We start from the raw sequence: 16,323 nt of genomic DNA, 5'->3' as shown, positions 1-16,323 counted from the left end.
TAGTCCTTGACAGATAAGCTTACAGTGACAAAATATATCAAATATGGGAGGCAAAAAGAGATGCTACACCCACTTTACACATGAGCAACTATGGCAGGAAGATGTCAAGTGATTTATTCCTGAACAAACAGCTGGCATATTAGTGGAAGTGCCTTCCCCTCAACATTACCTTTACAAAAGCAGATACACATGGTGTTCCTAAAACCATGCACTCAGTGCTTTACAGATAGTTTGGAGTATCACAAGTCTTTAGCTTCATCACAACAAATTTTCATGGGCTATTCATGGGTTCCCACTCAGAAGATTAAAAAAAAAAATCATAGCTAATTGAACTTTATTCTCTGAGTTTTCAAATTATGACTTTCAAGGAGAAAAAAAGCCCAACCAAAAATGAATGTTTTTCTCTTACAAGATTTCAATGTCAAGCTGTGTGCTATGCCACAGTGATATACTAAAATAAACAAAACTGTTTCTTTCAGAATCCAGAGAAATTAATACAACCAAAACTATTTTTGGAAGACTTTTCTGAGCCATGAGTAAGATTTCCATGCAGTTAACCTTACTCTCCATGAGTTAGTATGTTCATTAGGCCAATGCTACATTACACTCATATTCCAGGCTGTTAGAAGCATTTCCTTAGGGATAGCTACAGCCTGAGGAGTCCCCTTCTATCTCAGCCTCTGTCTCCTGCATTTGCGTAAAGCCCTACTGGGACCCACTTCAGATTCCTTTCTGACAGTCAGTCAGTAATGTAAGAATGAACATACAGCAGACTAATTGGAAACACAGAGCAAATGTTACAGGTTAGCCAGCTAGTGGGACTTATGCCCCCTTTTCTTCCTTTTTTTTTCCCCCTCTTTTTCCTCTCTCCTTTTTTTTTTATTTATTTCTCTCCCCTAAAATCAATTATTTGCTTCCTCACCATTGCCAATGGCAGCTGCAGGCGTTGGTAAAAGGAGGGCAGAGTAAGAGTCCCAGAGATTGCTAAACAGCTGGAATTATCAGGTAACTTGATTCCCTTGTCTAGGTTTAAATCAGATTGTGCAACTACCCCTTGTAAATTGAAATGGGCTCTGCAACATTAAGCATTGCAATCTGTGTCTAACTGCACACAGGTCCACCTCTGCAGATTTTTCCTCATCTCCTACTCCTGCAAAATAAACACCATGCAGAAAGAGCTGCTCAGGAATCCTCTGAAGCACAAAAGAGTAGGAATGTACAGAAATGTTCTCCTTGATTCTAAGACTCCCCCCTGCAGCACCTAAACCACCAAGTTTTTAACAAGTTAAATCTAATATTAGACACATTTATCTCAGTGCAGGCTCTTTCCTAATGTTCGTCCCACACACAAAGCTGTGAGGGTCAGTCTGGGCTATTTTCCCAATACTTGACCAAAACTTGAACTCTCTCACATTTGGACACACTTTTTCCTTGCTCCGCATACCATGACACAGCCTTTCTCCGCTATCTGTCCCATTCTCTTTCCTTATAAACTACAAAGAAACGATCCCTAGAATCCCTTCCCTGTAAGCTAAACCCAAAACACTCCTAGTCTCCCTTCTCATCTTATTTCTACAAGCCTCCTCTTCAGTTCTGCACCTCAGCAAGCAACTTTATACCTCTTTTGTTCCACAAATCCCTCTTTGGCCTCTACTTTGCAAACCTCAAGATGCCTCCAGATTTGATGAGCCCCAGCAGCGCACACATGCTTTGCAGGTATGAATTTTGAGTTGGACAGCAATCACCGACAGTCAGAGCAAATGAGATGATACAGCGGCTATAAGAGGGTGCACCTATAGAGGACACCTTTGCAATTGGAGGAACACACGTTCTGAAAGGCAAATGAATGCTGAGGCAAGCTAAGAAGTGTCCTCTGGGTAAAGCACCATAGTTGCTTCATGGCCACCTTTTCCTGCTTTTCGTCTGTGGTCCCGGTTAAGGTTCAAACTGGATAAACAGAGATTATTACAAGAATTAAGCCAAGTAACACAGTGTCCAATAACTGGGGAACTCCTATGGCAGGGGACAGATTACAAAAGAATTTCCAAGAGCTGCTGAAATGGGAGAAGGGAAAACATAGCCACAAAAGAGAACATTGTGAAGGGGAGGCATTGGGCTGATTGTTGGAAGGCTGCAGTATGCAATATGCTCCTGTAGGAAGCCCTGCACTGCCTATATTTTGGTTCTCCCAAGCAACCAGAACTTTAGACATTATTAGAAAAGTTTAAGTGTTATGCATTACTTCTTGCTGGTCTCTGTAGTGCATTAAGCTCTTTTACAATTCCTTGAAAATTTTAACAGGGCTTTAGGATGCCTCAAAGCACTCTAACAAGCTTTGGGTACAGGACTATACTTAACCCCATACAAAGTGGCCTATATAATTCGACTGAAACTTAGGAATATTGAGACCCAAAGAATACTAAGAAGAAATGGGATACATTATCTACTAGGTATTTGAAGTCAAATTTTCCCTGCGCAACATGAATACTTTATGAGAAATACAGAAACATGGTAAAGCTGGTAGCAATGACAAATAAATCCCTGGTCCCATCATGTAGTGGAGGAATAACAAACAAAACAAAACAAAAAAGTTGCTTTTAAGTAAATGCCCCTTCATAATCCACATTTCCCTGTAATGTATTTGAGCAAGTTTGCAAAGCTTACTTCAAAGATGATATAATTTTCCCCAGCCTCTCCCTCAAGAGGTGGTGTGTGGTTTCTGTTAGAGTTTACTTAAAAGCAGAGACTTGCAATCAAACTCTGGCAAACACAGTTACACACTTTGGGAAATTTAACACTGTTTTTTGGTTGGTTTGAGGTTTTTATTTCTGTCAACTGCTTAAATAGTTTAAAAAGCATGTCACAATGTACAGTGCCACCTAGTTTCTAACCGAAAGGTTACTACCAGGTAGGAGAGCTCAATCTGCTTTTACACACATTAAAGGACATTTCCTTTAACATTTCAAGGAATCAAAAGGGGAGGAAGGGCTCATTGTGCTCACACTCACCCTTTTGTTGTTCTCTTCTTCTTGTGCCTTCCTAAACTCGTGCTCTAGGGAGCAGTCGATGTCGTTGAAGAGGCCCACTTCCTCACAGTTCTTCAGGAAGCGTGTTGGTGTAGGAGTCTGATCTAAGGATATGACAAAAAATGATTGCTGGTATTTAGTATTAAAAGGAGAGGGAGACAATTAAATAGTCTTCCAGCAAAACAGAGCTTCTCATAAACTTCTCCTTGTCTTCCCACCCCTACCACATGATCACTAAAAAAACTCCACACTGTGCTGAATGTCAACATTATACACTGCAGGTAGCCAGTGGTTGCCATCAGTGTGTGAAACCAGGCAGCATCATTGAACCAGAAAAACAACAGGACGGCTTTTCACATGGCACATGACACAAGAGCATATACCTAACGTGTGTAAATGGTCATTAGATATGTCTCTAAACCTCAAAAATAGGTATATGCAAAACAAAGCACAGGGCATACCATAAGGCACATTTACACCACAGCAAGCATGGAACTGCTGTTGCTGTGCATTAATTAACACCTTCACGTGCTTGAAAACCACCTCAAACATACACATACTTAGCAAAATACATGAAGGTAGCCATGGTGAGAAGTTCTGCTTCTACCACAATTTTTGAAGGAGTAGTGAAATGACATTTATAAAAGCTATGAAATGGTAAAATTTGGCCACAAAGAAGCATCCTTTTGTGTTTTGTACCTAAAAGTGTTGATAATACATACAAACCATGAAATTTGGAGTCAAAAGATCTTTTATGCCTTCATTTCTAGGAATTTTTTGCCCTCTCATAATTAATAAGAGGAAGGACAGGATTCTCTTTAATGTCACAGGCAGGCAGGACTGAAGAAACTAGAAGGTTTTCAGACAGCTTCTCCACAGTCATTGACAACTACCCTGTTGTTTGTAATTAATTTTGTAAAGAATGAAAACTGTGATATTAAACCCCATTGCCTGTATTTGGTCAATTCTAACCTCAGAAAAAAACTTCCCACTTCAGCGAGTTCTGGAAATAAAAAATCGTTTCCTGCACCTAGATAAGCTGGGTTAAGTTCTAATATTGCAGCCTTACAGCAAAGTTACCTGACATAATCAGCATAGAAAGACACAGCAACAATTAAACGAAAGCCCAGCACAAAAGCAAGGCATACAAAAGAAATGCATTTTTCACTGAGAAACTAAGAGGGAGGATCAGCCTCCTTCATTATAAACACCTGAAGCCAATTTCCACCTGTATCAGGTGTGGTCATCCAGATCTGACCGTCTCAGGTAATCCAAAGGCAAAGACACTCCTTTGCATTTATATTTCTGATGGAACATCTTAATGTAACACAAAAAGCAAGTTCTTAATGTTAAAATTCTGCTATATTTCTTTTGGCTTGAGCATCCTACTTGTAAGCTTAAAGGAAACAAAACTCAAGTGTTTAGGAATGCACACATATTTATCTATTAGTGTTCACAGCTAACTACCATAAGAAACATAAGACTTTCCAAAAATCTTGCAAGAACTCAGAATAAGGAAAGGAGTCAACGAGGTGCTGACAGTGATGGGAGCTGAGGACACTCAGCACCTTACAGGTCCATATCCTAAATAAGCAGTGCCAAATAAATGTCTAGGGTAACCACACTGAGAATAAGGGTTTCATAAAGAAGCTTATGGCACCACTTTCACCAGAATCAAAAATCCTAGTTTTTTTCAGAGTTGCCTGAGCCCAGAATTTGGGGGGCAGGGCAGAAGAGAATACGCTAACATAGTCTTGTTACTTTCCATCAAGGCATGCAACTGGTCCAAAAATCGGGCATCAGCACAACAGGTCAGAGGCAACTTAAGGGATAAAAAGGTGGTGATGAGATACATGCAGCTAAAGTTCCCAATCTGTTCGGCATCTATTCAATCAATGGTGGACTGACAAAAAAAAAAGGTTATCTCAGTGTAGTAAATCCATTTTAACAGTGAAAACAAATAATTGAAAGCAAGATTGTGACTTCGAATGCACAAAAACCTTAATGGATTTCTCTTCACATGCTGACAGTGTGCATTCTACACCACAAAATAAACAAATGTTGCCTACAGTTGAACTTTCCAGGTAACCACTTTATTACCTCAAAGTATCAAAACTGATAGATTGATGACACTATTTACATCACCAACATATTGACACTGTGATCTTAACTTACTACCTCAGCCTCCCCATATGGTTCCTATGGTTCCCATTATCCAAAAATCAGACTGACAGGAATTCACACCAAGATTTTGTTAAAGCAGACAGCCAAATCTCCTCCCAAATGGGGCAGGAGCACTACTAAGCACAGAGCCTAAACTCCATCCACAGACCTTCTAGAAGCCAGCTTAATCAAATATAAAACAAGAGCAGCCTTTTTACCTTAAAATACTTCATCCTTCAACATTCACAGAAACCAGAACTCCACAAAACCTCTGTGTTTGTGTGAGAGCAGAACTGATACAGATCCAGACTTTAAAATGTTGAGACTTTACACAGTATAGTAGTTACACTGCACAAACGCCGCACTCACTGGTTGCAGGACTTCAGGGCTACCAAGTCCATTGGGCTTGCTTTGCTTTGGAGCAACCAACTATTTTGCCTCTGCAAAACTCCAGTTCTCCCTTAGGAGGTGGGCAAGCTAGCAGAAAAAAATTACTCTCGACACCACAGTAATTCTTCTACTTAAATTAGGCAAGCATTTTTGTTTTAACTGGGAACAATATCATAAAGAAGACCCTAACATAAGCTATATATTCAGGTCAGAATTAATAAAATATTCCTAATTCTCAGCACTTAAAAATGCATTAAAAGTTCCAACAGCTTGTGCCTGACCTCACTGTTCCCTGTTGATACAAACAAAGCTTTTGTTGCTATCACCGGCACCCACAACTATTGCAGGCTCACTGAGAACAGGGCTCCAGTTTGTTGTGCTTCAGCAAATGGACAGGCCAGACCCATTTGGACCCAAACTTAGACAGAACCAGCATCACTCTCATCATTCCTTCTGAGAACACACATTATGTAGGAAGCCATCCTGCAGGCATGCTGCTACCCACAGAACCCAGGACTTTAACATCCCAAGCTGTATTTTGAATTGGGAAGCTTGGTTTTCAGGTTTATCTAGGTTAATCCTAGGTATCTGCCTGTTGCAGTGATCAGCCATCCCATCATGCTGTGTGTATTTTTGTTGCTGACCATTTTGAAAACCCGTCCTCAATGTCTGAAGTGATACCTGATTTTCCAGACTCATTAAAAAATATATGCTATACAGCAATGGAGAATTTGAAGTCTTTGGTAAATTCAAAAGATTCCGTTATGTACACATTATGTTTGGCAATGCATGGGGGTTTCTTTGTTTTGGTTTGTTTGAGGGTGTGCGAGTTGAAATAATAGCCTCAGAAAGGACACACAGTCTCAATATATTTTTTTCAAAACAACAGCTCAGGAAACAAAACATTAGTTTGCTATATAGAAAGTTTACTTGATTCATCCAGAATGTGTTTTGTAAAACTACCTTGAATTCTTAAATTCATCCCTCAAAACACAGAAGGAAACATTGAAGCATAATACCAGTTTTAAAAACCCCTGGAGAACTAAAGCACAGTTACATGAAACAAGCTTTCATTACAAAAAAAAAAAAATTAAAATTCTGATTCAGTAAAATGTACCTAACAGCCCAACTCCAAAGTTGTATACTTACCCATGTTGTACTTTCATACAGTGATAACACAGTCAGAGTAATAGGGCTAGCACAGAAAATTGAAGGTCTGCCCATCAAGCAGCCAAAAGGAAAGAGGAACATCCTGAGAAATTAACAAAGGTTTCTTCATTGCTTTGGCAGGTTTCCACACAAGTGTACTGGAAAGCTCAAGATTATAACACCTCAAAGAGGTGAAGAAAAAGGAGAGGAAGAAGAGGTGCACCTAGTCATATGTGGTGAAACTGCCCCCACCCAGGTGAAGCTACCAAGAATTTTACTGCTTAAATACGTACTGTTTAAAGCATTGGTTGGATTTTCTGGGGGTTATACATAATGGGTACAACAAATTTTTAAAGTCTTCTGGTCACTGAATCTGATCAGTAGAAATTAGAAAACTTTTCATTTCATTATCTGGTAAAGCAAGAGACACAGAAGCAAACAAGAAAGCAATTTGGTCCTAATACCAAATAATCTTGCACTCCACAAAATTCATGCCTAGATAAACCTCTCCATGTAAACTACAAGGAGAAAAAAATTAAGCCAACCAAGAATGACAGAAGCTACTTCACTAACATAGTCATTACCTGGGAAAAGGAATATATTTGCCCTTTTTTCATCTAAAGAAGGCTGTTTCTATCTCCACAGTAGGTTTTATCACCAAAACTCTGGAGGATTGGATTTCAGTAATAGAATGAGGAAGAAAAAAATTCCTATGTACGTAATCCCCTGCTCCCAAAGTTCAGTTCCACGGGGGTTTTAGTATTTACCTGGAGGGAACAATCTGTTCCACAGACATTAATATTTCGGTGTTTAAACACCACAGCTTTGACACACAAGAAACTACAGAGCTTCAAGGCAATGAAATCAAGGTTCAGTTAGCACACAAGCAAAGAGATGACATCTATTTCAGTCAATCTAACTACAGAGTTGCCTGCAATGATGACTAGCATGAGAAACTTACACAAGTGTTATCTCAAACAGCTCTTTTTTGGCTGGAAAGATGAAAATGGAAAACATCAATGACTCCCTGGCCATACTCATAACAAGACTTTCTAAAAAACAAAAATAAAATGCATACACAAAAAGGAACAAATAACATTAATTTAAAAAGACAGAATTGTAATATCAAGTTGTTCAATGAAAGTACCACTTGCATTTTAATGAAATGCCTGTGGCAGACTTCTCTTCCAGTTACAGAGGCACAGAACAGAAAGCTGTTTAGTGTATGCATGTATCTGGAGTTTCTGAACTGGTTCCAGAGTCACCAGATTTAATACAACTTGCTCTTCTTAAACCAGTATGAACAAAATGGTAGAAAATGTAATGGAGCTAGTTGATAACAAGGAAGCTCCTTGACAGACACACCTGATAAACCAACATAGCACCGATAGTTTTGATCAGGTCATGAAATATTGTTTATTAAACACTGACCCCATCTACATAACAACATATAACTTTACCTGTAACATAATTTTACCTCTGCCTTAGAAATTCAGACTTCAACACAGATTTCACACAAAAAACAAGTTCCTTCTTCCCAAGCCATATTTTCCTTTATTTCTAAGATGTCATGTTGGTACAAGATCAACAGCCCTTCAGTTTTAGTGCCTACTTCCAGCAACAGTTTATAGAAAGCATGTTTAGGATGCATTTCTGGTATTATACTGATCCCAGACTGGGACTGAAGCTATCTCTGGAAACGAAGATCATTCTTATGTCTAACTGAAAGCATACAGTCCACTATTTTTCACAACTAATTGCTAGTAATGAATGGATCTAATTCAGCAAATTAAAAGATAGTATACAATATACTGGGAAAAAATGGAAAAATCTGACTTTCAGGCAGCTTAGGAAAAAGAGAGAAAAAATCAACTAGTACAGCACCTGGCTTATTACAGGGCAATTGCTGCTGCAATTTCTCTGAACCTTTAAAAACCTTTAAAAAAAAAGTCAAAACAGCAAAAATGCAAAAAACAAGGAAGACATGAAGACAAATGTCTAAGAGAAAAGTCTGTCTCTTCTCTCCATATATCATTAATTTTTCATTATGAAATCTAAGAATAAAACATCTTAAACTTTAAGGTATTTAGATTTCCCCAGGGGTTTTGTGGGTAACGAAACAACTATTTTTCAATGTCTCCCTGAAGAGAGTAGATGATCTATGATGCTTCCAGAGTAAGGACTGCAAAATGCCAAACAAATCCAGCAAACAAACACAAAAAGAGAAATCAATACACAGCAGCACCAAGTTGTCAGGCCATTATGGTCAAGCACATAGGCCCAGTCTTTGAGAATACATGTGCTCTTTCACTACTACAGAGGATTCTCATACACAAAGCTACAAGAATACATCTCTTAAAAGCAGTCTTGGAGTCTTTCTGGTCAGAAAATTCTGCTTTGTATATACTGTTGGCTAACTGCAGGTTTAGTGGGCCCAGTGCCAGTGGCAGTGCTGGAAGACAGTAATTTTGCCTGAGAAAACAAGCCATTAGAAGGAGCAGGACAGCTAAATCATAGAAGTTACCAAACATTAATCGAGCTACTCTACTCAGGGGACTCCTGATGACAGAACAGACTTCTTAGAAACTGCACTCAAACAAAAGTCTTGCCAAACAGAAAGTTTAAACAAAAGCCAGCACTTGCACAGGGTGAATGTGCCCTTAGCACAGATGTCTTCAAGCAGTTTCTGTGCCAAAGGACACAGCCAAATGCAAAAGCAGCATTTTCTCACTTGTGCTTGCAAACACAGGATTCTGCAGGCATAGCTGGCATGCAGGCACTTTACAAGCCCTACTCTTCAACATGCTGTGTACCATTTCTTTCTCAACTTAGTCCATTATGGCATTTTCAAATGTAAAAGCAAAATAAACTCTCTTTGGGATAAAGTCTGCCTGATTTCTCATTGGTGCCTAAAGTCACAACAAAAAATAATCCTAAATCAAATATTTGCAAACTATTCTTACCTAAATATGATTTTCATAAAAATTGAAACACTTTATCCATAAAAGAGTTAGTCAGCTGGAGACCCTGAAATCATTATATATTTGCACATAAAATGGCACAAAATTGACCTTGAAGAAACCCATTGCAAAATGTAAACATGAAACACTTGTGAGCATTCACACACACATTTTCATCATAGGGGTTTTTTTTCTGCAATTACTTTCAAGCCTGAAAAATCCTAGTGATATTATTCTAAACAATCCATTCCTATAGCCCATAGAATAAACAACAGGAAAGAGAAGAGGAGAGGTAAAATGAAGGCTACCTCGACCTTACCCAGCACTTGCTGAAGACCAGCAAGTCATCGATGTGTGGCTTTGCATACAAGAGTACAAAAAGAAAATTACTACATAAGAAACTAAAGGGTGTAATTGCACCTTATACCAAATCACCACTGTCTATGATGGGGGAGGTGTAGAGAGAGAGAGTTACCTTCAGGAGAAAGAGTACTGGATATTACTTACTGCTTTACCTTTCTGGTTATGGCCATTTACAGCAGGCAGTTCTGGAGTCACCATAAAGGTGGCTCCTATGCTGTGGCCTGTTGCAGTTGCTGAAGTGAGCCTGTCCAGCTTAAATAGTGAGTCTTGCAGGAACAGCACAAATTCACTTCATTAACACACTCACTGCTGTGCACCCAGGTGACATGCACTTAAGTGCCTATATTTCACTGGCATGTTGGCACAAGAATCAGTGATAGAGCTTCCAGCATGACTGGGGTTCAGCAATTTCTTTCCCTCTCAAGCCAAACATGAATGAAGGCATAAGAATAGCAACTTTTTGTTCAGAGATATGCATTCTAGCTTATTATATCTCTACTTGTTGTTTAATTGGAGTTGGGGTTTTTTAAACCAATCTTGGAGACAATTTGCCAGTAGCTTTCTGATAGGAGTCATGCTTTCAACATCATCTGAAGAGTTATCTTGACTCTTGAATTCATGTCTTCTTACCTGATAACATATTATCTGCTTTTATTGAAGGAAACTTCAAAGTCATTTCATGTTTGTGCCTGTGAATCATCAGATGATCCTCAGTTGGAAAACGCTGTCAGGCAAACACAGAGAGAGAAAGAGGAAGAGAGAAAAAAAAAAGAAAAAAAGAAGAAGAATTTAATACTCTAATAAACTTTTGGCATTGGACAGAATTTCAAAAATAATAGAGAGAAAGAAATTTATCCAGCTAGAAATGTGTCCAAATGGCACAGGAAACAGAATATTTCAAAATGCAAGTGAGTATGAGTAACAAATAGCTGTACTGGATTTACAAACATATTTGCTGTCGTGCTGTATGCAATGACAAACCATAAGGTGTCATGCATTTACTTGAAAAAAATTGCAGACCAAGTTTTGGATCATAAGGGTCTCCAGCTACCACAGCCTCACAAGTCACCACTTGTCTGATGATTTGTGATAGCTGCTGTTGTGTGTGCTCTTAGCCCACGGCAAATGCTAAGTAATAAGGCAAATCTTAAATCACTACTGGATTTTTCTGCTTTTGTGTCTTTCTGCAACCTATATCTGATGAACAGCAATAAAAATAATCAAATAAGCCAGCTTTTCTCTATCCAAAAGTATTCAGGCAAAATGTGTTTTTAATTTTGGAAATGTCTGATACTTTGAGTTGATTCAAAGTGGCAATGCAATGGTGCTCAGTTTTATAGCAACTCATTATGACCCTTTATGACACTAAATTAAATTGTTTTCCTTTGTCAAGCAGAGAGCGTGAAGAGATGTTCTTTGTAAGAAACTAATCAGTGTGCTAAGCTTGTTTTATAGTCCAGTAACAGACTTGTACAACAAATAGCTTTTTTTGAACATGACAAAGAAGAGATAAGCTTGAATAAATGCTCAAGCACTTGCACAGTTGGGCTCAAAAAGCAGACCAGTTCTGTGAAGTTTCATTTATCACAATGTGCATCCACAGATCTTTGCTATGGCAAAAGTTTTAACACAGTTATTTCAGGACTAGCAAAGGCAAAAAATTGTATCACCAAGGCTTGAGGGAATGAAAAATTAAAAGCAACTTTCTAAATCAACAGCACACAGGAGACTGTAAAAAAAAAAAACCAGCAACAATGGAGTTAAAGGTACCTAAAGTTTTCAACACAGTATGCACTTGCCTAAGTGACTTTGCTTGTGACTATAGCATAAATATTTGCCATGTTACACCTTCTGAGAATCTCTCTAAGCCTATAGTCAAAGAAACATAAATAATGGGCATGAATTCTCTGGGGGAAATAAATAGAAAAATAAAGAAATCCTGAAGACCTTTTCCTCACTGTGAAATCCTGGTTCATTGCTTACTCATCTGGAAGAAATGCAGCACCAGGAATTTATGCTAAGAACAAAGGCAATAGTGAGAAAAACTTTGCTCAATGAAATTGTGAGGGGGAAAAATCCCCACATTTATTTCTCTTGGAAATGGATTTTCCTTCATGGAAGCCATGCTTTATCTTCCGGATGAAATCAGTCAGCTTAAAGAGGGCATGAGGCAACAGTGGAGAAACTATTCCTCCAGCCCGGACTTCTCTGTTTTCTACTTTCTTCCTTGTGCAGAAGGTCAACTCCCTCACACATATCCACACTGGCCAAGAGAGAAGCCAGTCCCCAACCAGCTTAGCTGGATAGTAGCCTTGCACTATGCACTTATGTGAAGTCCTCATTTCCAGTAAACAGAGGTCATGTTTGAAAATGGGAAATTAAATGTTTTTTAAGATGAAGTCACACCTACATTGTTCATCTTTCCAAATTACAGCAGCATGCAACCAAACTCACTATCTGAATACCTAAAAGAGCTTGCTTGAATCAGACTCTCCTCCACTGAGGAAATTAATTAATAGTTGACATGAAAACACTGACATTGATTGATTTCAGTGGAATTTAGTTTCAAGTTTCATCAAAAAGGTAAATAAAACTTGACTATAAAACTCAGATAGTTTTATTCTACCTATGTGACAGAATGGTGAAAGTTTAACTCTGCATGTGGAGATTCCAAGGAATGCATCCTTGACCAAAGGGGCAACCCAGAAGATGCACTCTGACCTCCATAGAAAGGTTCCCACTTAGTGAATCAGCAGACCTGCTCAGCTAGTCATTAACTGGAACACAGGCTTCTCTCTCTCCATATTTAATCTCTTGGCAAAATTGATACCTAGACTCCAGTAACAGTCACCCATCACTCTGCCAGAAAGACCCAAAGGGCTGTAAAAATATTAGCCAGCTGAAAACTCTCAACATACAGTTGAAGCAGGGAAATTAAGAGAGAAGGACCCTAGGAAATGGGTACACTAAATCCCTTAAAACAGATGCATACAGGAAGCCTTGGCAAAAGCCCAAAAGATGCCCTTGCCTGAAGATTTTACTCACAAACTCTTGTCACTAAACTGAATTAGGAAACAAAGTTTCACACCTGGATCTCCCCTCATTGCTGCATAAGGGGCAACCTTCCTCACTGCTGCAAAATCACCAAAAAACCCACATAAACCCCAGTTGAAATCTCAGCAGGTAAAATCCTTATCATTTCAGGTTTTTTAGGCTTATTAAGCATCTGATGTTACAGGTCAGATTATACCCTCAGAGACATAGGGCAGATCACCAGTCAAAAGGACAGGAATCCCAAATTTACATCCTGGGACAAAATTTATCTACTGGCTGTATTTTCTATAGAAAATATTTAGTAGAAAGATGTCTTAGAGATCAAAAATAAATAGATAGATAGATAGATAGATAGATAGATAGATAGATAGATAGACAGATGAGAAGCAGCTAATAAGATATCCTTGCATTTAAGTATTTAAAACAGAAAAAATCAGGAGTGTTACTACATCCAATAACAAGCATAATATATTCCATCATACATCTAAGCAGAAGACAGACAAATGTGTCCTGCCCAGTGTGTTCTCTCCTGCTAGTCACTAAAGGAATTTGCAATACCTGGCTTGAAACATTAGGGTTGGGGATGAGAGAAGGCACACAAGCAGCTTGAGAAGCACTTGTATCAACTCACTTTTGACTGGCTGTTGTATCTGCTTGAAGTATTTTGTAATAATGTCTTGTGGGAAAGGAGGGAATTGAGAGCGGGGAAAACTTAAAAAAAAAACAAACAAAAAAACCACCCCCCCCCTCCAAAACAAAACCAAAAACCTGACACACATATTATTACTAATAGACATGTGTTAATATATCAGGAGGAATTATACAAGCCAGAGCTAGTGCTGAGGACTCAATTAATATCATTGCTGACTCCACTCACCTGTGAGCAGCCTGGGGCAGTGCAGACAAAAGGCCTCTCCTGCTCCAAGTTCATCTTTGATTCCTCATAAATCTACATGTTAAAAGGGGGAGGGGGAAAGAAAGGGAACCTATGAATATATATGTTCTAAACTTCACACATGCATGCAACATACAGTCGTCACGGTTTGTGCTTTTATTTCAAACTCCACAAACAGACCAGAAAGAGTTTTCATCCTTGGAGTACTAATTTTGCTAATATTCAGCAGGTTCCCTACAGTCTAAACTCGTATTACTCCTTCTTGATCACATATTTACTTTGAAGAAAGAAAAAAAAATTTTAGCTTTCACAGCAGAAATCTGCTTCAGAAAATAGCATATGTTCAGTGTTGTTATTAGATAAGACCGTGTCTGCTCAGAAATATCTTGAATTAAAGGTTTTTACCTTTCCTCCTTCAGTTCCTGCCGAGCAACATTAAAACCAGACGTCTAGGTTACTTCTGAGAAAGAACCCACTTTTTGAAGTTCTGCATCCATACTGTCTGATATTAATAACTTAAATACATTATATACATGCTCTCTATACACACAAAGTAACTGTGCATCCACATCCTTTAAAAGGTCAGCTTGAGAAGTGAAGTTTTGTCTAAAACTGCACTTCCCTAGTCCTGAAATCTTGAACTGAACCCTGGGGGAAAGCTCCTGAGCCTCGAATAAAACCAAAGGATGAAACATTCACCTTCAGAACACATAGCTGAATTTGGGTCAGTATAAGGGCAGTGTGCCTGACAAGAAAAAATCATTAATAATTTTTTTAGTAACATTCTAGCCATTTATTTCAGAAATGTTTTAACCCTGTTGATACAACTGTTATTACCAGCTAGAATGTAGTGGCTGACTGCCTTAAAGCACTACACATGACTTTTGCTTACAGATTACCTGAAATCTCTTAAAATTCAGCCTCAACGTAAGTCCACCTGGAAAAATATCCAAGTTGTGTTTGTGCAATTTTTTTCATGAACCAAAGAGAAATATCTTTATGGAGAAAAAGGTTGTGACTTTAAAACTACAAAGATCTGCAGAAGGACAGGTGCTAAAATTACTCAACCCCATTGTAATTTTTTAATACTACAATTCATTGCTTCCTGTTACCAGGAGTCTTTACCAAGCCTACACTTGATAGAAAAGCTCTGTTTTCAGAAGAGTTCCCTTGCAAACAATAAATACGTAACCAACCTGAACATCAGCCAGGTCTGTACTTGCAAAAATTATTTTCACTGCCCTAAATTCTCAAAGGAAAAAACAAAACAAACACAAAAGAAAGAAAATCTTTGGACAATAACATTTTCATTTAATTTAAATTCATTCTGGTGGGCAGCATTAGCTTGACAGGATATTTTCCTACTTGTGACATAAAAAACCCCACTCTTTATCTGACTCCACTGACTCCTAGAAGCAGCATCCATAAGTGAATAATTTCTTCTTTAATTTGCTCTTTCACCTCCACAAGGACACTACTCCCTAAAGGTGATAATAAGCAGCAACTGATCTTCCTGATGTGGTCATCTCTACCAACATCTGTCCTTAGACAAGTGATTTATTGCACCAAAAACAAACACGTGTCAAGAAAGACCTTAACTCAGGACTACCTATGTATCCACAGAAGGCTAGAACTGAAATAACTAAAATTGTACCTAATTTACTCATTTAAGATTATTCATATCCTGTTTTGATTTAACTTACAGCTATGTTAAACTGAAATAGGATACTCATAATCAGAAATGAAAGAGTATGTTCGCATACAAAAATAACTAAAGGTGTCAAATTACTTCTAATTTCAGTTATTTCGGTTCCAGACAGTGTATAGACAAGCTCTTCAGAGTTGAAACCATAAAAATACTCTGAATTACACTATCCTGTCTGACAGAAACAAACAGCAGACAGATAACTGACTGGACAAACAAACCCCCTCAAAAACAAAACCAAAAGCTCCAGCTAAGTTTGATTTTTAAATCCACCTCTATTTACAGGATATGACCCCAGGGATGTTGTCTTTCCTAAAGACCTTTTCACAGAAAGAAGGAAAAAAAAATCTACGTGTGGATAATGAAAGGCTTTATCTAATACCTCAATTACTTCTGCAACTGAAGCACTGCCAAAGGTTTCTGTTACCCCTTTCTCCCCTCCTCAGGGGATAGTGGCAACAGCATTTTCAATAGCAGAACAACGGATGAGACTCAGTTAAAGAAAACAAGATAGTAACAGTTCTGGTCCCAAGTGTCCAAGTGAATTTCAAAACATTACCAGGAATTATTTAGAGTTTGTTTTCTTATTGAGTATTGCAAATCTAAGACACCCTATGC

At 38.4% G+C, this 16,323-nt stretch overlaps 1 protein-coding gene across 2 annotated transcripts in view; it reads right to left on the bottom strand.

Annotated features, from left to right (window-relative positions):
• The window catches only part of CREB5 (cAMP responsive element binding protein 5), a 254,317-nt gene that overhangs the window by 197,794 nt on the left and 40,200 nt on the right, over positions 1-16,323 (bottom strand). Inside the window, exons 2-4 of one of the 2 annotated variants that reach the window (XM_071561003.1) lie at positions 13,983-14,054; positions 10,682-10,775; positions 3,009-3,130 (exon numbers count right to left, since the gene is read on the bottom strand). In XM_071561003.1, coding sequence (XP_071417104.1) covers positions 3,009-3,130; positions 10,682-10,775; positions 13,983-14,036 — 270 coding nt within the window. In that variant the 5' untranslated portion in view covers positions 14,037-14,054. The remainder of the gene's footprint in view (positions 1-3,008; positions 3,131-10,681; positions 10,776-13,982; positions 14,055-16,323) is intronic. The other variant, XM_071561004.1, reaches the window with a different exon arrangement.

Source organism: Pithys albifrons, chromosome 7, assembly GCF_047495875.1.
Source record: "Pithys albifrons albifrons isolate INPA30051 chromosome 7, PitAlb_v1, whole genome shotgun sequence".
Taxonomy (NCBI): Eukaryota; Metazoa; Chordata; class Aves; order Passeriformes; family Thamnophilidae; genus Pithys; species Pithys albifrons.
This window is presented reverse-complemented; position numbering and strand designations above follow the sequence as displayed.